Below are 25,430 nucleotides of genomic sequence, written 5' to 3'. Positions count from 1 at the left end.
CATTTCAAGGAAATGCGCACAAACATTATTACTGATAAACAGCTGCCAATCATTGTGTGACAGGTAAAAGAAAAAAAAACTGGCTCTCTATTTTAGAAATCATGTTAATATGGCAAACGGCTTGGAAATCGGGTGTTAGCAGCTTTGAAACTCACAAAGAGAAACCATATGATATTTCTGAAGCAAACCCAGTTTATATTAGGATAACCAACAGCTTCAGAAACACCCTTGAGGACAAAGGAAAACGTGATCGCTCATATGCTGCTGAGATTAAAAGTTAAATCCACTGTACCTGTACCTAACTGTACCTGTACCTGAGGTAAACTGTACCTGTGTCTGTACCTCCAACCTGGCCATACCAAAGCTGTGTGTTACCCGAACATTAATTATTGACTTCATATGTGCCAGGCGTACCTAACTCCACTAAATCGTCAGATAAATTTGTTTTTTTCACATTTAGAAGGTGATGATTGATTGCTCGTTAAGCTTGTTAAATCATTGGGTGAGTTGCCTCCACACCTGCGTGGCAAACACGGCCTGTTCCAAGTTCCGTACAAAGTTCCACAGGAATAAAGTACACAAAAATGAGAACCACAAAGGCTGACCTTTTAAATGTAATTCCTTAAATATGGAATTCAAGTGAAAAATTAACAAAATGCAATTCAAAAATATATCGATCCAGAGAGAACACAAAATGTCGGTCAACGCTTTGCTCGAACCAACATGGAGGAACCCCGAACACGAGGTCGATGGAAGTTTTTTTTTTAAATTCCTACAAGTATCGATATCGAAGTGATGGGTCGATAATGAAAACACATCGCACAAAAAAGTTAAACAAAGCAATATCCTCTAAAAATTAAATTGCACAACATTTTTAGCCAGTGAGACACCACCTGAGGGACCACATGCTACTGCAGATCCAACACAGTGGGTCGATGTGAGATGTGTACCTTTTTTTTTGGTCCGAACCGAGATAGACTGGGAGGTAATTACCAAACCTTTTTTTTGGTCCGAACCTAGATAGACGGGAAGGTAATTACCAAACTAATTGACCTGTCAATCAGCACGCACCAGCTGTAAATGCTCGGCCACCCTAATTAAGATCTAATCAAGATAAGATTGGTGCTTTGCCGAGGGCACGCTCCCCGTTCAGGAAGCCACGTGACCTCTAGTTAAATGGCAAAATTAGTTGGGACAATTGTTCCTGCAAATGGAAACCATTCAACCAAAAGGCACGTGATGTGACAAGCGGGAAAATCAAAACGTGAGGAGTGTGAAGAACACTCTGCTGATCCCCACTTGACAACAGTCCACACCAAAGCGTCGCCTCCAACACAGAGGCTTCGGCCTGGTGACTCTGTCAAAGAGAAAAAGATTATGGTCAGGAACAATTGTCTGGGTGGCAGATGGATGGTTGTTCTGTGGGGATTATGCGGTTTTACCGTGTGAGACATAATCTGTGTGAATGCTCACCATAACAGTCAGGAGGTGCATCTGATGTATAAACGACAAATGTGGTCATCATTGTTTAGATATTTATCGGTATTCCATTCTGATGAGGGCAAGTAAGCTCAAAATCTGTATCGGTGGTTCTGTTTGATGTTGAATTGATGATGACCAAATAATCTTTGTCTCTGACAGAGTCACCGGGTTGAGGCTTCTGTGTTGGAGTCGACACTTTGGTGTGGACTGTTGTCCAATGTGCATCAGCAGGGTGCTCCTCACACTCCTCATATTTCAATATACTGTACATGTTTATATATATATATATATATATATATATATATATATATATATATATATATATATATATATATATATATATATATATATATATATATATATATATATATATAGACTAATGAAGGGCTGTGTGTCAGTGTTTCTCCTCCATAACACCAAAACCATAAAACCTCACAGCATGCATACAAAAAACTCCAAGGAAGTGCGAGAGTGAAAATTGGGTGTTTGGGTGAACAAAAACACCCATTTTTAAGATAATTAACGGCCTTGTTTAATTACACCCTTCATCAGGTGATTCTTGGCCACCTCGCTGCCTGGAGTCTTAAGGTGTTTCCTGGCAACCTCACTGGGGTCTGTAGCCGCCATGTTTTTTGGCCTGCTCAACCATGCTTTGACTTGGAACAGGCCACAATGATTTCTCAACAATAATTTTTTGTTTTTTACCTTCCTCACTCATATTATCAAATGCCTGTTCAACATAGCTACGAATCGCTGGGTGTATTGCAGTGCTTATAAACGGCTTGAGATGCCAGCGTTAGTGGCTTTATTTAATTTGCATATATGAATAACCGAGAGAATCTATGAAACTGAGCATTATTTGAAATTGTCAACTACAGATTTGAAAGTATCAGCAGTTCCAACTCCGAAAAAAGCGTTGATTTGTCCAATTCGGACATTCCATGGGCGTTTCCAGGTGCATAGTTGTATCGACGGCAATTGGTAATCGCTTGCCAAGCCAGGCGTTCCATAGGAGTGATTGAGTGCTGAAGCTACTTACCGAGCTGTACAGTACAGTTCTTGGCCTGATCGGGATGTGCAGTCGGCAGTTACTTCAAGGTAGAGGTACGTTTACATACACACGGTCGTGGTACATATCGGTAGATTTGGATCTGTACGGACTCTGTGGATATGCCTTGCCTGTTATAGGTGTCGTGGTGACAAAGTTTCACCCCATAGCTTATTGAGGTTCTTTCAGCCGATTTTTGAGCCATTTGCTATATGAACATGTGTTCTAAATTGCCGAGCCAATTTTTTTTCCACACATCACCCGCAACTGTTTATAAAGAATATTTTTGTGAACATATCCTTGAAACGTCGACATAAATGTAACGTTGTTTTTCGGTGAAAGCTACTCAAGGTTTCTGGGTTGTATACACTACGTACTGTATTCCGTAATCAAACTGACTCCAACCTGCCAATTCCCCAAAAATTATCTATCGTCCAAGAACGTGTGTGTGTGTGTGTGTGTGTGTGTGTGTGTGTGTGTGTGTGTGTGTGTGTGTGTGTGTGTGTGTGTGTGTGTGTGTGTGTGTGTGTGTCGTTGATTGGTATTCACATATGTGAGTTTCAGAATGTAGAAGGGAGTACTCCCAGTGTGGGTTCAAAGCATCCACCTTCATTTTGGTAAGGGGTCACCATTCACGGACCAAGCTGTGAAGTTTTGTGTCGAGGGCTCTCTTCAGGATCGTCGCTGAGCCCCGGACAGCTTCCAACTGTAGTTCGTTTGTAATAATATTCACAAGGATGGTTTTTAGCTCCTCTGTAAAGTAGTTCCAGGGTGCTTATGGGATGGCACATCGTCCGTCCACAAATACTTGCAACTTCTTCTCAGAAACTACACGTATCATTTCAAAGAAATTTGACCACAACCTTTATCATCTGTGATGGCATTAAAAAAACGGGGTCTGGAGGGGTCTACAGAGGGAGTTTACCGGGGGGGGGGGGTGTTGCCTCCTCAGAGGTATTTGCTTTCTTCTCAAACGATACTCAATTCCGATGAAACTTCACAACAACCTTCATCACCTATTACGCACTAAAGTTTCAAAGTTTGTTCATGACATGAGAACATTCTGACTAAGGGGATTTAAGGGGAGTTGCCCCCAAATATATGCATTTGCTTTCTTCTCCAAAACTACACACATAATTCCAATGAAACTTGAACACCATCTTCACCATCTGTGATGTTCCAAAATTTGTTCATGATATTTTAAAAAATTGGGGTCAAAGGGATTACAGGTTGGTTACCCACCAAAATATGTATTTGCTTTCTTTTCTGAAGCCACACACACAATTTGGATGAAACTTGACCACAACCTTTATCATCCGTGATGCACCAAGCATGGTTCATGGCATTAAAAAAAACTCCATAGGTATTAACTTTCTTTTCCATAATATATTTTGTGGGTCATCCATGCCTACCAGTGGTTGCCTGGTTATCTTATCCAGCCATGACAAGGTGAGCGCCCAGGGGTATTGCCTCTATGTTTAATATCTCTGTAACGTTCTTTGTCATCATTCCTGTAGGTCCAGCTATCACTGGTACAACTTTGGCATTCTTCAGCTTCCAGGATCTTCTCACTTCATTCTTGAGGTCTTGGTGTTTGGTCATTTTCTTGATGTCTGCATCATTTAATCAAAAATCACTAGTATCAACACCTCAACCAGCAATGCCTTCTTCTCTTTTTTTGTGCCTAAGTTTGATATCTGGTGGCAAAGCTTTGTTTCCGATGATCACGCTCGATGGGATTGTTAGTTCGTACGTGAGCGGTTGGTACTTCCATGTTTTCAGTGATTACTTTTCATTCATATCCCACAAATTTTCTGGAACTGAAACATCAAAGTTTTTGCAGATGCGCCAGCGGATTATATTTTTATGGCTGTGGAAATTCGCAGAGCACCATATAGGTCCTTAGATCAGTTATGCCGATAAGTCTGTGTTCAGATAGATTTCCCCACCGTTGTCTAATGGAAATTATTCGTGGGATCAAGGCTGTGATCTTTGAGTTAGCCGTTATTCTTTTACTATCGTTATTTTGGACCAACCGCTTCACAACCACCACCTCCACCACCAACATCGCTCTCATCAACCGCTTCACAACAACTACCGCCACCACCAACACCTACTCCACCACCACCTTCACGCAACCACCTTATCCACAAGCACACCACCCTCACGACAACCACAAATTGCCAGCCACACGACCATTACAACAGCCACCGTAACCACCACCACGTTGCCACCTCAGCAGGGTTGCGAGAAGCCTGACATTCATCGGGAGAGAACGGACGACGGCCTCACCCCTCCCCCCCCCCCAACGAGAAGCACGTGCGGAAGAGATGCGGGGAGGCAGTGATTACACCAAAAGAGCCGAACCAATCTCTCCTGGAATTTTCCCCCGCTTCACAACTACCGCCACCACCAACACCTACTCCACCACCACCTTCATGCAACCACCTTATCCACAACCACACCACCCTCACGACAACCACAAAATGCCAGCCACACGACCATTACAACAGCCACCGTAACCACCACCACGTTGCCACCTCAGCAGGGTTGCGAGAAGCCTGACATTCATCGGGAGAGAACGGACGACGGCCTCACCCCTCCCCCCCCCCCCCAACGAGAAGCACGTGCGGAAGAGATGCGGGGAGGCAGTGATTACACCAAAAGAGCCGAACCAATCTCTCCTGGAATTTTCCCCCGCACGCCGCGAAGGGAGGGGCGAAGCGCTGTGGAGATAAAAGGGCACGCGGAATGAAAGGTCGCACTCAGTGTGGGTCACGCTCTGTGTCTCTCTCTCAGTCAGTCAGTCGTCTCTGGGTTGTCGAGTTGGCTCTGCATGGAGCGAGAGTCGTCGGCGCTGGAGGTTGTGGAGGTGTGTGGAAAGGAGGAGAGAGCATAAAGCAGCAGAGCCGAGACGCGTGGCCTGCCGAGCCGTGCCTTACCGTGGGTCGTGGAGACGGGACGTTGCGGGTCGCCCCAGCGAGGTGAAGGTAGCTAGCCCGGTCTCGCGGAGCCTCTGCGGTCTACACGGCTCCGTGTCAATAAAGACCCCAAGGGGTCCAGTCTGCCCCTCATCTGTCCTGGGGTTTTTCTTTGCTTTCGAATGAACGTTGTGGTGCCTTGTCTGCTAAGTAGAACTGTTACGTGTGTATATAGTAAATAGACACTTGTAGCTCTTTGTCTTGCTCGCGTCTTGTCCCTACCCCCATTCTTCATCTTGCTTGTATTACATGCATTGCTTTGACAAATTGCTTGATTGATACATGACTGCATATGTGTTGTTTGTAAATAAACGTGCTTGTTTAAATGTACCCCATTTGTTGAATCTTTTCCCGAATTCAACTGCCATCTTGTACTCGGAATATATTTGGTTTTTAAATAGCCGGTAAAGCGATCGGGTCCAACGGGGGTCGCGATAACACCCCGCTCGGTTATCCCAAATGGAGCGAGCTGCATTAAGCGGCTCGTGTCCCAGCGGCCCCGTTGAGGTACAATCTCTCGGTAATCTACCCGCGCAATTAATTAGGTATATCGACAATTCGGCGATTGACCCTGTAGCGCGGGTAGAGTACGGACAAGGTTGTGGTGTGGTTAAAAACACACCGTGGCTGGTTTTTGACGTTGATCCGGAAAGCCGCGACTGGATTGTCCGTTCGGTGGGCGAGACAGCCGCCATTGGCTAAACGCGGTCGCTCGCATGCCGGCGGGCGGAAATCCACAACAATATTATAAACTCTGTTGTGTCGTTGTATGTACAGCTGTTCTGACATGAGTTTGTTTTTGTGTGTGTGTGTGTGTGTGTTCGGTCATTAAGCATAACATCAATTTCTTTACCAACCCCACCTCCACCCCTCACCTTTCTCTTTTTTTTTTTCATACCTCTCTCTCTCACACCCCCTCATCACATCCCTCCCTCCCTCCCATGGTATAGCAACGTTTGTTGCAACGAATAAAGCAACGAAAAAGGGCAACACAAGGTAAGCAGTATGCTGTATCAAACCCTTCCCAGAGTTCCTCCGCAGCTATAAAGACATTCACAAATAATACACACATGAGAACCCCAATGATGCACACCTCCTCAGCTGCCGGACCAGTTTCATCGTTCATAAGTGAATCATCAGCGACAACGTAGACAGCAATACATAACAATGAGGCTCCCAAGCGTCTACCACGTGCAAATGTCAAAAGCAGTCAATTTATAAACACCAAAGAAAGACCCACCCACATCTCTCACCTATTAGCGAATCATCAGCGACAGCGTGTCAGCCATAGCTCTGTGTGTGTATGTATGTATGTATGTACATATATATATATATATATATATATATATATATATATATATATATATATATATATATATATATATATATACACTCACACACACATATAAATGGGTAGATATATGGGGATAGATGTAAGAATGTATTGGGGAATTTAGTTTTGTGTGGAGCAACTTGGTCCGTGGATGAGTAGAAAGCATCTCGCTCGAAGTACGTTCTGGAATCTGAGCTTAAGTGTTACGTGTCACCACACGAGGGGTGGTGTAGTGTAAATTAGCCAAGGGAGTAAAATATGTCCCCCAGTACATAATTGCCCTCTGTGATTTCCCTATGTTTTGTTATATTTCAAGCCAGGCCATAAAGCTGGGAAATGCGTCCTTGGAACAACAACAAACAGGAGAAGCCCTGCCTTTCCGGGTTTGGGTGCGAGCAGGTCACACCCCAGAGGTGGAGGATATAAAGCGCAGGAGGAGAGGGGAGTGATCTAAAGGACAGGAGAGGCTGGCGCATTGCACGTGGGGATTGTGGAGGGCTTCCATCTGGAAAGGATGGGAGTTTGGTAGAGCACACAAACGAGGTCGGTGTGAGGACCGCACGAGGCAGGTGGCACCTTTGAAAAGAGGAAGGCTGGGACATTTGAAGCCTTTGTGTGGAAAAAGCTGCTTGTGGATTACCTGGCGTACATCTGCCCTGCGACATCTAAATGCCATTTTGCACGTGTGTGCCCTGCTACAAGTAAAGTGCCATTCTACCTGTGTCTGCACGTGCTGGTGGAGACGTCTCTATTCTGGGTTCGACGCGGATCAGCTCTGGCCCAAGCTGAGTTCCAGTTGGGGGAGAGGGAGAGAGGGATGGGAGAGAGATAGCGGGGAGAGTGAAGAGGTGGTGGGGAAAGGAGAGAGGTGGGAGGGTAAGCTCGGAGGGTGGGGGAAGGGAAGACAGTATGGGGTGAGTTGAAGGGAAGGCAAACGTGCAGTGGAGCGTTAATTACGATTCATACTGTCTCATCAAAATGATTCTGCATAGAATAACAGTGAAGATGGAAACAAAATAACGTCTGAAATTCATTTTCTACTGGTCATACTATAAACACCAAGACACACTCCCGTCCGGACATAAATACCGCCCGGACGCGTCCGGAGACGAACATCACCCGGACACATCTGGAGACAAACATCGCCCGGACACATCCAGAGACGAACACTGCACAGATGCGTCCAGAGACGAACACTGCCCGGACACGTCTGGAGACAAACATCGCCCGGACACATCCAGAGACGAACACTGCCCGGACATGTCTGGAGACAAACATCGCCTGGACACATCCAGAGACGAACACGGCACGAACACGTCTGGAGACGAACACTGCCTGGACACATCCAGAGACAGAGAAAGAGACAGAGAGACAGAGATGTGGGATGAGGGTACTGCACTGTATTGGGAGGGTGTAGAGCAAGGATGGGAGAAAGAGAGATGGGGGAAGGGGTTCGCAGAAAGAAGATGTTGAACACCCCCAATGAACAACACCCCCACACACACAGACAGACACAAACATAGACTTGTGCGTGCTTGCGCACACACACACACACACATGTATTCAAAAAGATATACAATATGATCAGGGTATGCTTACACATTCTTAGCAATAATGAACTGTTGTTCCTCATTATCTCGGGTTGCTCACCTGCATTTGATTTTTTTCATTTATTTTGGTTCATTTATTTATATTTTCACTTACGGACGCTTTCTGATGGTTGTGTGATTTTTTCCCTGGTGTATCAGCTAAGATGTCCGTAGGCTCACAAAATTACCATGATTCCCATCGTCTCGGGTCGCTCAGCTGCATTTATTTATTTTATTTTTTTAGAATTTATTTATTTTCATTCATTTGTATTTTCATTTTCGAATGCTTTCTGATGGTTGTGTGATTTTTCCTGGCGTATCAACTTCAATGTCCATCAGCACACAAAATTACCGTGCTTCCGCATTGTCTCGGGATGCTCACTTGCATTTTTCATTTATTTTTTCATTTATTTATGTTTTCATTTACGGATGATTTCCGATGGTTCTGTGATTTTTTGCCGGTGTAACAGCTTCGATGTCTGTCGGCACGAAAAATTTCAGCTTTCTACATCACCCGGAAGGTACAGATCTTTGATATCAGTCAGTGAGTCCATTGCGTCACTCAGTCAGTCAGTCAGTGAGTCAGTGGTTAGAATGACCTTGAGACATTAGATTTTTTTTTTCATACACCACCGGTCCAAAGTTTTAGAACACTGCCATTTTTCCAGTTTTTACTGAAATTTAAGCAGTTTAATGTTTCATTGTACTCTGAAATTAAAGCAGAGAACAAATAAACAATTGCAGATAAAAAAGAAATCATGGAATCGTTTTGTTGAACAAAATTTAATCTAAATTTTTGACTCATCAAAGTAGCCACCTTTTGCAGATATAACAGCCAAACATACTCGTGGCATTATTTCTACAATGGAAATCAAATATTGTTTGGAAAGTTCTTCCCAACACTGTTGCGGAAGTTCCCACAAATGTGTTGCACTTGTAGGTTGCACCCTTCTGTCCAGTTCATCCCAAACCAGCTCGATGGGGTTTAAGTCTGGAGACTGTGCTGGCCATTCCATGATTTGAAGCCAACCGTCTTGTTCTTTTCTTCTAAGGTAGTTCTGCATAGCCTGGAGGTATGTTTTGGGTCATTATCTTGCTGTCGGATGAACCCGTGACCAACTAAGCATAGACCATAGGGTATTGCATGGCGCTGCAAAATGCTGTGGTAGCCCTTTTGGTTCAGGTGTCAGTCACTCTGTGCAAGTCGCCGACTCTGGATCCAGCAAAAGAGCCCCAGATCATCACGCTTCCTCCTCCATGTTTGACAGTTGGTGTCACACACTGAGGAACCATCCTTTCGCCTACTCGACGGCATACAAAAACCCTGCGTGATGAATCGAAGATTTCAAATTTTGATTAATCTGTCCATAAGACCTTCTACCAGTTTACAGTCGTCCACTAGCGGTGCTTCATGGCCCAGGCAAGCCTCTTTTTCTTATTTTGCCATCTTAGCAATGGCTTTCTTTCTGCCACTCGACCTGTCAAACCTGCAGCTTGAAGTCTTCTCTACTCAGTTGAAACTGAGACTTCCTTACTTCGACCAATGTTAAACTGTGCTCGAAGCTGCTGTCCTGTGAGCCGCCAATCACGCAAGCTGTTGACTCTCAGAAACTTGTCTTCTGATTGTCTTGTGGCTTTGGCTCTGCCAGACCTCTTCCTGTCAGAGTTTCCTCCAGTATCCAAGTGCCTTTTGATGGTGCAGGAAACTGAACTCACTGACACTTTGGCTTTTTACAATTTCTCTGAAGGAAAGACCTTCACTTTTAAGGGTTATAATGGTCTGTCTGTCTTCCTTTGTTAATTGTCTTTTTCTCACCATTATGATAGCAATATACTACTTCCTGCAGTGCAATATTTTCGAAATAATGCTTCAGAGGGTGGAGCAACACAGTCTGTTCCAACGCTGCTTTTATACAGACAGAAAGTTTGTAAGTAATCATCTAAAGTTGGGACACCTGCAGGAATTGTTTGCATCAACTTTCAAGGCTTAATTTACTTCTATTGCTGCAGAACAGCTGCAGTTGCTAACCCATTACTTGTTCCCTGAAAAGGGCCTTTTTTAACAACTCTGAAATTTACATTATTTTTCAGTTTTTGGTAACCTTAACATTTTTTTTTTTAACCTCTGGCAGTTTACCACTTAGCTTTGTACCATTTCAGGTTATTCACTGGACTTGAACTGCTTGAATTCCAGTAAAAACTGGAAAAAGGGGGTGTTCTAAAACTTTTGACTGGTGGTGTATATAAATGAAAAGCACGGTCTGTGAAGCCGTGAAGCCGTCCATCAGTCTGTGAAGATTATATGCTGATTAATCACATCCTGTTTGAACATTAGTTGCCGACTACACGAATGTCTATAAATTATGTACCATTGGAATGCATGTTTCAACGCTTTGGACTGCTTAGACCCCTTTGACAGTTAAAGACCCCCAAGACTCTTATGATCCCTAAAGTCCCCGAGGTCCTCAAAGCACCCGAAGACCCAAACCACCGCAAACACCCTGAGGACCCAAAATTCCCCAAGGACCTAAAAGACCCCAAAATCCCGATGACCCAGATGACAAAAATTCCCCAAGTACCCAAAAGACCCAGATAGCCCCAAAATCCCCGAGGACTCAAAAGACCCAGAATACCTAAAATAACCCGAAGACCCAAAAGAACCCTCAGACCTAAAAGTCCCCAAAAACTCAAAAGATTGGTACCTGGCAACATATTGGTACATGATTGGTGTAAATCCTAACAACAAATCTGTGACGTGAATCTCTGCAATGGCATGTAGAGAGGCGAGTGGAGCGAGCCAATCCATGCATGTGTATGTATATGTATGTATGTATGTATGCATATATATATATATATATATATATATATATATATATATATATATGTATATGTATATATGGTGTGTGTCTGAAGGAAATGAGATTGCTTGCATTTATGTCAGCTTTTCGGATTTAAGTTCATGTTTTTATTTTTTCAGCATTTGATGAGTTTCAAGACAAAGAAGACCATAATAAGTATCTGGATACACAAGAGTTTGATTGTCAGATTAAGTTTACCTGCTTAACCCCCATTGGCCCAGAGCCATGTTTCAGCAGAGTCTATCTGCATTAATTAAATTATCTGATCGTCTGCCTATTGTGTCTTCTCTTGTGTTCTTTCTGTCTAGACTGTGATGGCACAGAGAACAAGCTGAGCCTCCTGGGCAGTGTGGAGAAGCAGTACAATACATTGGTTACCACTTATGCAAACTGTGAAATCGTCATGGGAAACTTAGAAATCACCTACATCCGGAATGGCTCGGATCTTTCTTTCCTCAAGGTAGTAGTTCTTGCACATAATAACTGGAACTATCATCACATTGTGGCAGAGTAAGGATACTGTGGCTGTGGAGGGGTGGAGAACTCGGGGATATGGAAGAGATTGGGTGTATAAGCATTTGGAGGATTTGAAATGATAATGGGATTTGGGTAGGAGAAGGGAGGATCCTTTGCAGCATATATTTATTACATGTGCAACATGGTGGAATTTTAGGTTACCTTCCCACACTCCTCTTTCGACATATACATGTATTCCTCTTCTCTCCTTTCCAAACCTCCAGCACATTTTTCCTTTTCCAGTCCACACTTCAGATTCTTTTATCCTTTATCTCTCCTGTCAACCTCTTTTTTTTCTTTCTTTCAACTTTAATTTTGAAAGAAGCTCCCACTCCCACCCACCCCTCCTACCCCCACCCACTCCTCCCACCCCAACCCCCACCCCAAACCCCCTCCCCCCCATCCCCGAAACACTCAAAGGTAACAAATGGCAATATTCAACCTTTTTGCATACGATTTTTAAATTTTCTCTTATTGCATATATTTGTGTTACCACAAGCATTTAATATCCATTTTTATGAAAAAAGAAATTTGATACATTATAAAAACTGTTTAGTCTATTGACAATGGATAGATTTTGGTACATCTCGAATATATGCATTCTTCTTGTTGAACTATGCACCTTTGCATAACATGTGAAGTGCTTGAGTAAGTGGTGCTCGATGAAAGGATTGGTGCTTGATGTTTACTCAATTCTGCGCATGACTCAAGTGGGTCATGACATTCTTAAAGAATAAAGGTTTCATCTCAATAGGCTCAATGGTTCCTCCAAGGTACAAAACCAACATTGCTTAGAATGTCTGCAGGATTACTGTTGTTACGTGACAGCATGACCATTGTCCGGATTATGGGGAGCATACTACTACGCTGGTAGATGTGTCATATTGGAAATTATATCATGATTAAAGGAACAATGTTGTGGTTATATGGAGGCATATGTCTGGCTTTCTCGTTTGATTACTTCAAGCAACTTGTTGGAGCAACTTGCATTGGACCTCTTGAGATACAGAGCATCCATTACACTCTAACATTCTATAAATTGTTTCCTTGAAAAGCACAAAATGGCCAGAGAAAAACATGTCTGAAATATACCTGAAGGCTCCAGCATGATGCCACGAGCTTAATAATATCAGAGTATCTCAGAATAGCAGGACAAAAATAAATGGGGATTAAGTAAAAGTTCCAAAACAGTCAAGCGCTGGCTGTATGAGATTGCATTAAAAGGACAAGGAGAAAACATGTTGCTCTGTAACTGTGCCAACCTACGAAAAGCATTATCCAAAAGTGCAACAAACTAAAATGAACTTTCTTGTTAAGCATGGATGTGAAAATCTCATAGTAGGCCAATATTCACACATTGCCTTGATATCCTGACGAACCCTCCGACTAACTCTGTTCCACTCCACCTTTCTTCTCTCATGTCATCACACTGCAAATGTAAATGCTGATTTAGAAGTTAATTGTTCACATGTGCTTTCTTTTATGAACCTTTTCATATATATATATATATATATATATATATATATATATATATATATATATATATATATATATATATATATATATATATATATATATATATATATATATATATGGTTCTGCAAAACCGCATGCCTCTAATGCAATGGCACCCAACATACAGTGATCCCCAGGCAGTTATCTCATTGGTCTTCGTGCAGTCAGACCTTCCCCTCATGTCTAATGAGTTAACGGGACGAAGTACGTTGCATGGGTTGTTATAGCTAGGTCTAATAATGATACCTCTATCTGTCATTCAATCCTGATTTTGATTCCAACCCTTTCCTTCAATCCATGACACAAATTGAAGCAGGCACCGCACCCTGGCAGCCACACCATGAGAAACTCTTCAGCGACACTGTACAGGACACGCATGGCGCACCCTTTCATTTGAATCTGCGTGTCGACTTACAATGGCGTATCACCTTGCTCCACCTCCGCTCACCAGAAGCACCACCTTGACCACCAACATTTCCCGCACACAGGAAAAATCACCCACGCACCTCGGCATCGATGCAATTTGCCACCTGGCGAGCATGCTGCATGGCCCAGGCCACTCGGCGGACCACATGGTGCGGGGATGGGCCAAGCACGTTAATAGCACCAACCGCAGCTTGCCAGGAGTGCCCCGAATGGACATGCAGGACTGACACGACCCTCGTCCAGTCACCAGAATACGGCCCGGGAGTTCAGTGGAGGACTACGGCTGTGTCGCACTGGCGGTGTGAATGAGGCCGCTTCTGGCTCCAGAAGCCTGGCAGGGCAGGGCTGGGATCCAATGGAAGGGCACGATTCGGATGACAGCGCATCACTTCTGGTCATCGCCCCACCCTTCACCCGGGGCTTATCAAAGGCCGATCATGAAGCCGTCCACCCTCTCTCTCCTCCCTCTCACCTGTCTGCCTCGCATTGTCTCCACCTGTTTGCTGCGCCCAATTCTGATCTCTCTGCTTTGCCCTCTATTCACTGCACCTTGTTGTCTGCCTGTCGCTGCATCTGCACTCGGGGTTGGTGTGCGACAGATGTTTTTCTGGAACAGTGCAGAGTACACATTTCCATGAGCCCCGGCAAAGTGATCAAGCTAGAGATAATGCACCGACTCTTAAGGTGGGATCGCTCAAGCGGAACGCCCCCAAAGCGTACTGGGTTGCGCGGTCGACGAACCGCGCCAGGTATTGAGAGGCCGTTAGTTCTCAACTGCTCTCCTTCCTTCTGGCTGACTAATCTTCATTGGGTCTGAGTGTGTGTATGTATGTGATGGTGCCTGTCGTAGCTTAAATTAATATAAGAGAAGATATAATGGGATAAGTCTGCTCTGTCTGCTTTTGTAAATTGCTTGCCTTTTGTTGCACCCTACAAATTCCTTGCTATCCTCTGCTATACAAAATAATAAACCCCATTTACTGTACCATATATAATTCCTCGCAAATTGTAAATAAATGCTTTGTATAGAAATGTTCACAGCTTGCTTTCATCTTTTACTGCATTGGTCCAGCATGGTCCGTATCCTAGCCGAGCCGGGAAGTTATCCCGTAACTATGTTTTCCTAGCCAGTACATCCTTGTCAGTTATTCTTGGCTGCATCTGATCCAGTAAGGTGATCCGGTTTGAACAAGACATACCGAGGGCATGTCCCCTGGTAATTAGATCACATGACCATTTCAGGTATCCGGTTCCAATTAGACCGAGGACCCTAAGTCATGTGGTTGAGTTATTGATGTTCACGGTCGATTAGTGACCCTCCGTGTCACGTAGTTTTTTTTGTTTTTTTTTTGCATACCTTGTCGAGGCTTGTATGAGAGCTAACACACAATGCACAGCAAGGGGGGCATGAGACAAGAGGGACAGGAGTGGGAAGGACAAAACAGTGGGGAACAGAGCCATGAGATCTGTGGAAGGGAGAGGGATGGGGTGGGGAACACGGGGTATACAAGATGGACATTATACGGACTTTCAGGAAGGAAAGCAGGGAATTTGAAGGAGGTGGGTTTGGGGTGGATTAACAGGGGTAGAAAAGATCGAGGATTTGGATGGGGGATGATAAGAGGTGGTGGTGAACTACTGTTTTGAAGGCCAAGAGGGAAGAATGAGATTGAGCAGAGTGAGGGAGTTTATTCCAAAGGCGAGAAAAGAGAGGAATGAAAGAGTGAAGGTGAGCAGTGATTCGTGATTTTGGTAGTTTTACAAGAAGGGGGTTGTTGGCAGACCTTGAGCACCCTGCGGAAATATGGTGGGGACAAATCGCAGACACAGCAGGGGGAGGGCGCGACCTGAGAGCAGAGGGTAGAAGACAGAAAGACCACTGACCTACCTGCGGTCAGTGCCAATGAGAGAGTGAGAGGCCGAAAGACTCAGCCTCATCGCGGAAGATGCCAATGATCCGAAATACCTTGGTTTCCACTGTGTGAAGCCGAGAAAGGTGATAGCAAGGAGCACCAGCCCAAAGGGGAAAGCAGTACTCCATCAGGCTGTGGACGAAAGCTTTGTATGTGGTCAGGAGCTCAGGTGTGCCAAGGAAGGACTTTGCATGACAGAGGATTCCCAGTCGGCCACTGGCTTTGGAGGCGAGGTTGGAAATGTGGCTCTCCCAGGAAAGACCATGGCAGATAGTGAGACCCAGTAGCTTGAAAGAAAGGAGTTCTACCAGAGGATTGTTGAAAAAGTGGATGGGAGGGGGGGGGGGGTTCCATACGGTCCTTTTGGAGAGACAGTGAGATTTGTCTGGACTGAAAGACATGTTCCACGTGTTGGACCAGTTTGTGATTTTACTCAGATCTGCAGTGAGCGAAGAAGCTGCTGCTTGCTGGTCTGAGGGATGACAGATGGTTCGACAGAGGGTGGAGTCATCAGCAAAGAGATAAAGAGGATTTTCCAGAGTCGGAGAGATCATTGATGAAAACCAAAAAGAACAGGGCCCAGAACGCTGCCTTGAGGAACTCCAGCCTGGACAGGAAGAGGGGATGAAAGAACTCCATTTAGGGCCACATGGTGACTGCGACAGGAGATGAAATCTGGGAACCATGAGTGGAGATGGCCTTGGATACTATAGGAAGAGAGTTTGGTGAGCAGGGTGCCAGACCATGTCAAAAGCACACGATATGTCTAGGGATATGGCTCTGATTTCATGTCCGGCATTGAGGACCTCCATCCATTGTTGGGAGAGCAGAAGCAGCATATCCAGGATAGAGTGACCTGGTCTGAAACAAAAATGATTGGAAATCAGGTCATTGGAGAAGAGGGAGGATTTAATGTTTGTAGCGATGATGGATTCCATAACCTTGTTGATGATTGGGAGAAGGCTGATTGGTCTGTAATTGCAGAGATGTGTTTTTGCACCTTTTTTGTGCAGGGCAGTGATGTTTGCTGATTTCCAAGCAGATGGCAGATGACCTTGAGCAAATGAGAGAGTGAATAGAACAGAAAGAGGGTGAGCAAGAGCAGGACTAGTCGAGAAGCATTCCCCTATCTGCAACCTGTGGAGGCTCCATGGTAGCATACAGTTCTGCTTTTTCTTAAAGAACCATGGCATGCAGATAAAGGAGGTAGATAAGCATACATTATGGAGAAGTAGATAAGCACAGAAAAGAACAACGACATCACGCACTCATATCTCACCTGATGATGGTATCCAGAACTACTCCTGGAAGATCCGCATTTTAAACGCAAAGAGCACTCTCGCCATCCATCGAGATTGAAGCATTGCTCCAGGAGCTGTGGACTTGATTCCACACTCAAGGGTGCCACCAAGGAAGACTGCACTGAGCTCAAAGAACTACCGGTAATCGTCATCGTTTGTTTTCTTGAGAAATCGAGCAGTTCATCCCGTAAGGACTCCATGAGGCTCTCCACTTAGGGATCAGTTGAAGATGGCTTGAACCTATGGTGATCAACACACTGCAAGTGACCGCGGATCCTGTTGTACAGGGGGTGGGGGAAGGGGTGGCAACACCGAGAGAAAACCATCTTCTATCTTCTCATCCAAACTCTCTCTTCCTCTTATGTGGTGACTTCAATTGTCATCACGCCAGTTGGCTAGGTGTGGGTACCTCTCTCACCTGCCATGGCACCTCAGCAAAAGCTTTCTGCGACTCATTGGGACTGATTCAATCGGTCAACTTCCCGACCCGGATCTCAACCAATGGTACTCCATCTCTTCTAGATCTGATTTTGACAAATTTCCCTGACATATCTGCTGCTCTTCCTTCGCTCCAATTGGTTCTTCTGACCACGTCCTTGTTAAAGTGGACAGCTCTCTGGCTGTTATCAGAGAACCACCTCACCGCCGTCGAGTCTGGCATTTCACTCAAGCTGACTGGCAGGGTCTCCGAGCAGCCATCAAACTTACAGACTGGTCTCCTATCACTACTTTCTCAAACATCAGCTCATCCTGGGAATTCTTTCAAAGAAACTTGCTCTCCCTCATGCACAGATTTATCCCCTCTCGTGTTCAGTTGTCTTACCCTTCCTCCCGCCCTTGGTTTACTGAAGCTTGTGGCGAGGCAGTTGTCCTGAAACAACTTGCCTTTGCCTCATGGAAAGCAAACCCAACTGAGGGCAATCTCAGTTCTTTCCACAAAGCTCGGAACAAGTGTGTATCTACCCTCAGGAGAGCCAGAAAACAACATCTTTCTCATCTCAAGTCTGAACTCTCAAACCTCTCTCCCTCCTCAAAATCCTGGTGGCGTTTAATCAAATCTGTTTCTGGTGTATGTTCCCCCTCCATCTCCTCCCTAACCTCAAATGGCCGCACTGCTGATTCCACACGTGATAAAGCTATATGTCTAAACTCGGTGTTTGCAGCTAAATCTTGTGTCCTAAACCCATCACTATCTCTACCCACCTTACCCAGTCACACCCAACTGTCCCTGGACTCTGTATCCTTTTCTCCTGACAAGGTGGAGAGCTTGCTTTCAAACCTCGAGTCAGATTCTGCAACCGGTCCAGACGGCATCAGCCCACGTGTCCTGAAAGCCTGCTCTTCTGCTCTTGCTCACCCTCTCTCTGTTCTATTCACCCTCTCATTTGCCCAAGGTCATCTGCCATCTGCTTGGAAATCTGCTAACATCACTGCCCTGCATAAAAAAGGTGCAAAAAGAGATCCCTGTAACTACAGACCAATCAGCCTTCTCCCAATCATCAGCAAGGTTATGGAATCCATTATCGCTTCAGACATGAAATCCTTCCTCTTCTCCAATGGCTTGATTTCCAATCATCAATTTGGTTTCAGACAAGGTCACTCTACCCTGGATATGCTGCTTCTGCTCTCCCATCAATGGATGGAGGTCCTCAATGCCAGACAGGAAATCCGAGCCGTATCCCTGGACATATCACGTGCTTTTGACACAGTCTGGCACCCTGCACTACTCACCAAACTCTCTTCCCATGGTATTCAAGGCCATCTCCACTCATGGCTCGCAGAATTCCTCTCCTGTCGCAGTCAACGTGTGGCCCTAAATGGAGTTCTTTCATCCCCTCTTCCTGTGCAGGCTGGAGTTCCTCAAGGTAGCGTTCTGGGCCCTGTTCTTTTTCTGGTTTTCATCAATGATCTCTTGGACTCTCTGGAAAATCCTCTATTTCTCTTTGCCGACGACTCCACCCTCTGCCGTACCATCTGTCATCCCTCAGACCGGCAAGCAGCAGCTTCTTCGCTCACTGCAGATCTGGATAAAATCACAAACTGGTCCAACACGTGGAACATGTCTTTCAATCCAGACAAATCTCACACTCTCACTATGTCTCTTCGAAAGGACCGTTTAGAAAACCCCCCCATCCACTTTCTCAACAATCCTCTGGAAGAAGTCTTTTCTTTCAAGCTTCTCGGTCTCACTATCTGCCATGACCTTTCCTGGGAAAGTCACATTTCCAACCTCGCCTCAAAAGCCAGTCGCCGACTGGGAATCCTCCATCGTGCAAAGTCCTTCCTCGGCCCTCTTGAGCTCCTGGCCACTTACAAAGCTTTTGTCCGTAGCCTGATGGAGTACTGCTCTCCCCACTGGGTTGGTGCTCCTGCCTCCCACCTTTCTCGGCTTCACGCTGTCGAAACCAGGGCATTTAAGATCATCGGCATCTCCCGCAATGAAGCTGAGTCTTTGGGCCTCTCACTCAATCACCGCAGGTTCGTCGGTGGTCATTCTGTCTTCTACCGACTCCTCTCCAGCCTTGCCCCCCCTGCTGTGTCTGCGATTTGTCCCCATCACATTTCCACAGGGCGCTCAAGGTCCGCCAACAACCCCCTTCTGGTAAAACTACCAAAATCACGAATCACTGCTCATCTTCACTCTTTCATTCCTCTTTTTTCCCGCCTTTGGAATAAACTTCCTCACTCTATTCTTTCCCATTCTTCCCTCCAGGCTTTCAAAACAGCTGTTTACCACCACCTCTTATCATCCCCCATCCAAATCCTCGATCTTTTCTACCCCCGATAATCCACCCAAGCCCACTTCCTTCAATTCCCCTGCTTTCCTTCCTGAAAGTCCTTGTAAGACCATCTTCTCTTCGCCATGTTCCCCGTCCCATCCCCATCCCTCTCCCTTCCACAGTTCACCTAATGTGACTGTTCCCCACTGTTTTGTCCCTTCCACTCCCGCCCCTCTTGTCTCATGCCTCCTTGCTGTGAGTTGTGTGTTAGCTCTCATACGAGCCTCGACCAAGGTATACAAAAAAAAATATCGTATACCTCGACCAAGGTATACGACTTTCCGTCGGTACTCCAGGGGCCTCCGTCTGGCCATACCCCAGGCAGATGCCAAGCGCATCCCCATCTCCTTGAGATGCCGGTCAACCTGCTGCAACCATGAGGCACGTGGTTTGCCCATTGGCCTCCTCCACTCACGAGACTCCCTCGCTGAAAGAATCTGGTGAGCAGTATCAGCATCAGGAAAACGAGCCACATGTCCGTACAGCTGCAACTGACACTCACAGACTATGCAGGTAACAAATCTCATCCGAGTCTCTCTCAGCAACCGCTCGTTGGACACAAAATCCGACCAGCAATAGCCAAGGATTCTCCGAAGAGACCTGGTACCAAAGGAATTAAGTGTCCATCTCAGATCCTTAGTCAGAGTCCAAGTCTCGCATCCATAGAGCAAGACTGGAAGCACCAACGACCTGAACACTCAGACTTTCGTCCTCCCACACAGGTACCGGCAGTGCCACACCCCATGATCCAGTGAATCCATGACTCCCCAGGCCCGACCCAGACGTCTATTGACCTCTGACTCTCAGCCAGCAGAGACATGAATATCACTGCCAAGGTAAGTGAATCTCTCCACGACTTCAACTTGTCACTCAGGGGGATTAATCCCCGGTTGTCCTCGGTAGAGCTGGACCTGGGGCCACCGCTCGCAATTAACATTGCAGTAAGGTGGGTTGTTTAAAACCACGAACGCCACCCAGTCAACCACAAGTTCCAATGTCCACCATCTAATTGCTCCGTTTAACTAGAAGTCACGTGGTTACCTGAGCTGGGAGCATGCCCTCGGCAAAGCACCAATGTTATCTCGATTAGATCTTAATTAGGGTGGCTGAGCATTTTAACCGCTGGCGCGTGCCGACGATTTTTGGTCAAATCTGTGGTAATTACCACCCAGTCTATCTCGGTTCGGACAATGCTCGACCAATGGAAGGAAAGGACAAACACGGACAGGTTGGAAATCGACAAATGATTTATTAATAATAAAATTAATAAATGGAAAGAACTTTTTATTTTCTGAGGTAAATGAAAGAATAAATTTCAAAGGAAAATCAATCAAAATGCCAGGAAAGAGACAAAGGGCAGATGCTTATCGGGGGTTGACTTACTTACAGCTAAACACAGACATGGGTACCCAACAGATCATTCAGGGGGAGGGAGAGAATCATCTCGCTCACCAGAAAGTCGTCCGTGAAGCGAAAACATCCTGAAATGTGTGCGTGCGTGTCACGCCGTCGCCAGCACCCAGCCTTGCCGTGCACTTTCTCGCGAACAGCCTTGAATGCCAGTCGACGTCTGGAGGGCACCGAGATCGTCTGTCACAGGTTTAGACCCTGGTGTTTTGGTGATCGACCCGTGCCTCACTTGTTAGCAGCGCTGCTCACACCCACACGCACACCACACGCGCGCTTGCCCGACACTGGGAAGGATGAGTTGTCTCGTTGTTGGCGCTGGTCAGACACCCGCTTCTTGATCGCTTCTCAAGCTTACTTCTCATTCTCTTCTCTCTCCCTGGCTTTCTTTTCGCCCCGCTTTCTTTCACTTTCCTCTCTCCCATTTTTCTCCTCCTTCGCCTTTTCTCCCGCTTTTTCTCTCTCCCTCTTTTCTCTTCAGAACGTACCTCTCGCTCGTTTTTATATCTCCGGGCCGTCTTTTGCGCGTGCAGTCTGCCCCAAGCTCACCCCGCCCCACTGGCACACGGTTACCATGATGACCCATGCTCTCTCAAAAAAGGTGGGTGTCAGAGCTCACGAAAGATTGTTGCTGAGGAAGAATGGGGGGGGGGGGCAGGCTTCAAAGCTCATGGAAGAAGTGTGTAAACGTGTCTGTCGTAAAGAAAAAAACTTCCTATAAGAGAGGGGATCTATCCTTTACCCTTCTCATCGCATCACATTTAAGATCCCATTAGACATGGGGATGGGGCTAATCTGAACATGCTTTTAAGGAAATAACTGTCTGAGGACCTGGATGTGTGGATGCATTCATCAGACCAGATTCTGATATCCGTATATATATATATATACATATATATATATATATATATATATATATATATATATACATATATATATATATATATATATATATATATATATATATATATATATATATATATATATATATATATATACATATACATATATATATATATATATATATATATATATATATATACACATACATACAGTGGGGAGAACAAGTATTTGATACACTGCCCATTTTGCAGGTTTTCCCACTTACAAAGCACGTAGAGGTTTGTAATTTTTATCATCGGTACACTTCAACTGTGAAAGACGGAATCCAAAACAAAAATCCTGAAAATCACATTGTATGATTTTAAAATAATTAATTTGCATTTTATTGCCTGAAATAAGTATTTGATCACCTACCAACCAGTAAGAATTGTGGCTCTCCAGACCTGTTAGTTTTGCCTTTAAAAACCCTCCCATTCTCCACTCATTACCTGTATTAACTGCACCTGTTTGAATTACATGTATTAACTGCACCTGTTTGAACTCGTTATCTGCATAAAAGACAGCTGTCCACATTCAATCAATCAGGCTCCAACCTCTCCAGAATGGGCAAGACCAGAGAGCTGGTGAAGGACATCAGGGACAAAATTGTAGACTTGCACAAGGCTGGGATGGGCTACAGGACAATAGGCAAGCAGCTTGGTGAGAAGGCAATAACTGTTGGCGCAATTATTAGAAAATGAAAGAAGTTCAAGATAACAGTCAATCTCCCTCGGTCTGGGGCTCCATGCAAGATCTCACCTCGTGGAGCCTCAATGATCATGAGAAAGGTGAGGGATCAGCCCAGAACTACACGGCAGGACCAGGTCAATGACCTGAAGAGAGCTGGGACCACAGAATCAAAATAAACCATCAGTAGCACACTATGCCGTCATGGATTAAAATCCTGCAGTGCATTCAAGGTCCCTCTGCTCAAGCCAGCGCATGTCCAGGCCTGTCTGAAGTTTGCCAATGACCATCTGGATGATCCAGAGGAGGAATGGGAGAAGGTCATGTGGTCTGATGAGACCAAAATAGAGCTTTTTGGTTTGAACTCCACTCGCCGTGTTTGGAGGAAGAAGAAGGATGAGTACAACCCCAAGAACACCATCCCAACCGTGAAGCATGGAGGTGGAAACATCATTATTTGGGGATGCTTTTCTGCAAAGGGGACAGGACGACTGCACCGTATTGAGGGGAGGATGGATGGGGAAATGTATCACGAGATCTTGGCCAACAACCTCCTTCCCTCAACAAGAGCATTGAAGATGGGGCGTGGCTGGGTCTTCCAGCATGACAACGACCCGAAACACATGGCCAGGGCAACTAAGGAGTGGCTCCGTAAGAAGCATCTCAAGGTCCTGGAGTGGCCTTGCCAGTCTCCAGACCTGAATACAATAGAAAATCTTTGGAGGGAGCTGAAAGTCTGTGTTGCCCAGCGACAGCCCCGAAACCTGAAGGATCTGGAGAAGATCTGTATGGAGGAGTGGGCCAAAATCCCTGTTGCAGTCTGTGCAAACCTGGTTAAGAACTACCGGAAAGGTCTGATCTCTTTAATTGCAAACAAAGGTTTCTGTACAAAATATTAAATTCAGTTTTTCTGATTTATCAAATACTTATTTCATGCAATAAAATGCAAATTAATTATTGATAAATCATACAATGTGATTTTTCAAGATTTTTATTTTAGATTCCGTCTTTCACAGTTGAAGTGTACCTCTGATAAAAATTACAGACCTCTACGTGCTTTGTAAGTGGGAAAACCTGCAAAATCGGCAGTGTATCAAATACTTGTTCTCCCCACTGTTTCTATATATTTATATATATATGTATATATATATATATATATATATATATATATATATATATATATATATATGTATTTATGTATATGTATGTATGTATATATATATATATATATATATATATGTATTTATGTATATGTATGTATGTATATATATATATATATATATAGTTACGGTTCTCGGAACCTTATGCATATAAACATACAGTTGTCTCGAAGTTAGTTATGCCATTAGTATATGTGTAAATAGGATCCTCCCTTGTGTGTCGTGGGAAAGCAATGGGGTGTGTTGCGATGTTTTTTTAGTTCGATTAATAAATCATTTTCTCCCCTTTTATTTTATTTTCCCTGTTGTTGGAGCCGCAGTACCTTCCTCTCTCTCGCTAGCTACTCTCATTTTGGCTGGACAAGCGCTTCACTGCCGACTCGCCGAACCAGAGACTCATTTCTTGAGGCAAAATCTTTCAGTAGTTCCTTCTTGGCGGGTCCAGACACGCGTGGAATGGGCGGGCTTGCCGCCCAAAAAGGGTGGACTCCATGAAGGCCCTGTCCAATTGGGACGGACGATGACGTCAGCTTCGCCAAGGCCCCTCCCCGCCCAGGGGGATCTATAAAGTACGAAGCGATCCTCAGAGTAGGGATGGGTGGTTGAGTTGGTGCAATGGTCTTGAGTAAGAAAGAAGGAAGGTCGTTGGTTCTTTGGTGGTCGGAGAGTTTGGTGGGTTCGTTGGCGTTGTTACGAAGTGTCTACCCACGTCTCGCCTCGGCGGCCCACGCTCTCCACTCAAGCTCCTTCGTGGACACGAACTCCACACTTACGGTTGTGGCTGAACAACTCGACCTTTGTCAGGTGCTGCACCACGGAGCATCCCTTCCCCCGAAACTCTCAGGTACCGAGAACTGCGACCTCAGCTCCCTCCCTTCCTGGCTGCAAAAGGTTCACTTTTCTTTTAATTGGGTTTATTTTGTCTGAGTGTGTGCCTGAGTGTTTGACACCTGTCTTATAAGTAAACTGTATAAGTTCTTTGATTAGTGGAATTCTTGCTTTTGTTGTTCTTGCGTAAAGTCTGCTCTGTGTCCGCTTTCGTAAGTTGCTGTAAAAATTGTCGCACGATCTCTCTCTCTCTCGGTCTCTCGGTCTCTCTCAGTCTCTCTCGGTCTCTCTCGGTCTCTCTCTCTCTCGGTCTCTCTCTCTCTCGGTCTCTCTCTCTCTCGGTCTCTCTCTCTCTCGGTCTCGGTCTCTCTCTCTCTCTCGGTCTCTCTCTCTCTCGGTCTCTCTCTCTCTCTCGGTCTCGGTCTCTCTCTCTCTCGGTCTCTCTCTCTCTCGGTCTCTCTCTCTCTCGGTCTCTCTCTCTCGGTCTCTCTCTCTCTCGGTCTCTCTCTCTCTCGGTCTCTCTCTCTCTCGGTCTCTCTCTCTCTCGGTCTCTCTCTCTCTCTCGGTCTCTCTCTCTCTCGGTCTCTCTCTCTCTCGGTCTCTCTCTCTCTCGGTCTCTCTCTCTCTCGGTCTCTCTCTCTCTCGGTCTCTCTCTCTCTCTCTCTCTCTCTCTCTCTCTCTCTCTCTCTCTCTCTCTCTCTCTCTCTCTCTCTCTCTCTCTCTC

At 45.3% G+C, this 25,430-nt stretch overlaps 1 protein-coding gene across 3 annotated transcripts in view; it reads left to right on the top strand.

Moving 5' to 3' along the window:
* LOC147031601 (receptor tyrosine-protein kinase erbB-4-like) overlaps positions 1 to 25,430 on the top strand; it is a 219,296-nt gene that overhangs the window by 27,854 nt on the left and 166,012 nt on the right. For 2 of the 3 annotated variants that reach the window (XM_085865871.1, XM_085865878.1), the window contains exon 2: positions 11,600 to 11,751. The exons of the other annotated variant lie outside the window; for it this stretch is intronic. In XM_085865871.1, the coding sequence (XP_085721997.1) occupies positions 11,600 to 11,751 (152 nt within the window). The remainder of the gene's footprint in view (positions 1 to 11,599; positions 11,752 to 25,430) is intronic. 3 annotated transcript variants of the gene reach the window in all.

The sequence above is a fragment of the Eptatretus burgeri genome, chromosome 2 (assembly GCF_056783735.1).
Source record: "Eptatretus burgeri isolate ZD-2024b chromosome 2, Ebu_testis_v1, whole genome shotgun sequence".
NCBI classification, from domain to species: domain Eukaryota; kingdom Metazoa; phylum Chordata; class Myxini; order Myxiniformes; family Myxinidae; genus Eptatretus; species Eptatretus burgeri.
Note: the sequence above shows the minus strand (reverse complement) of the source record. Positions and strands in the feature narration are given on the sequence as shown.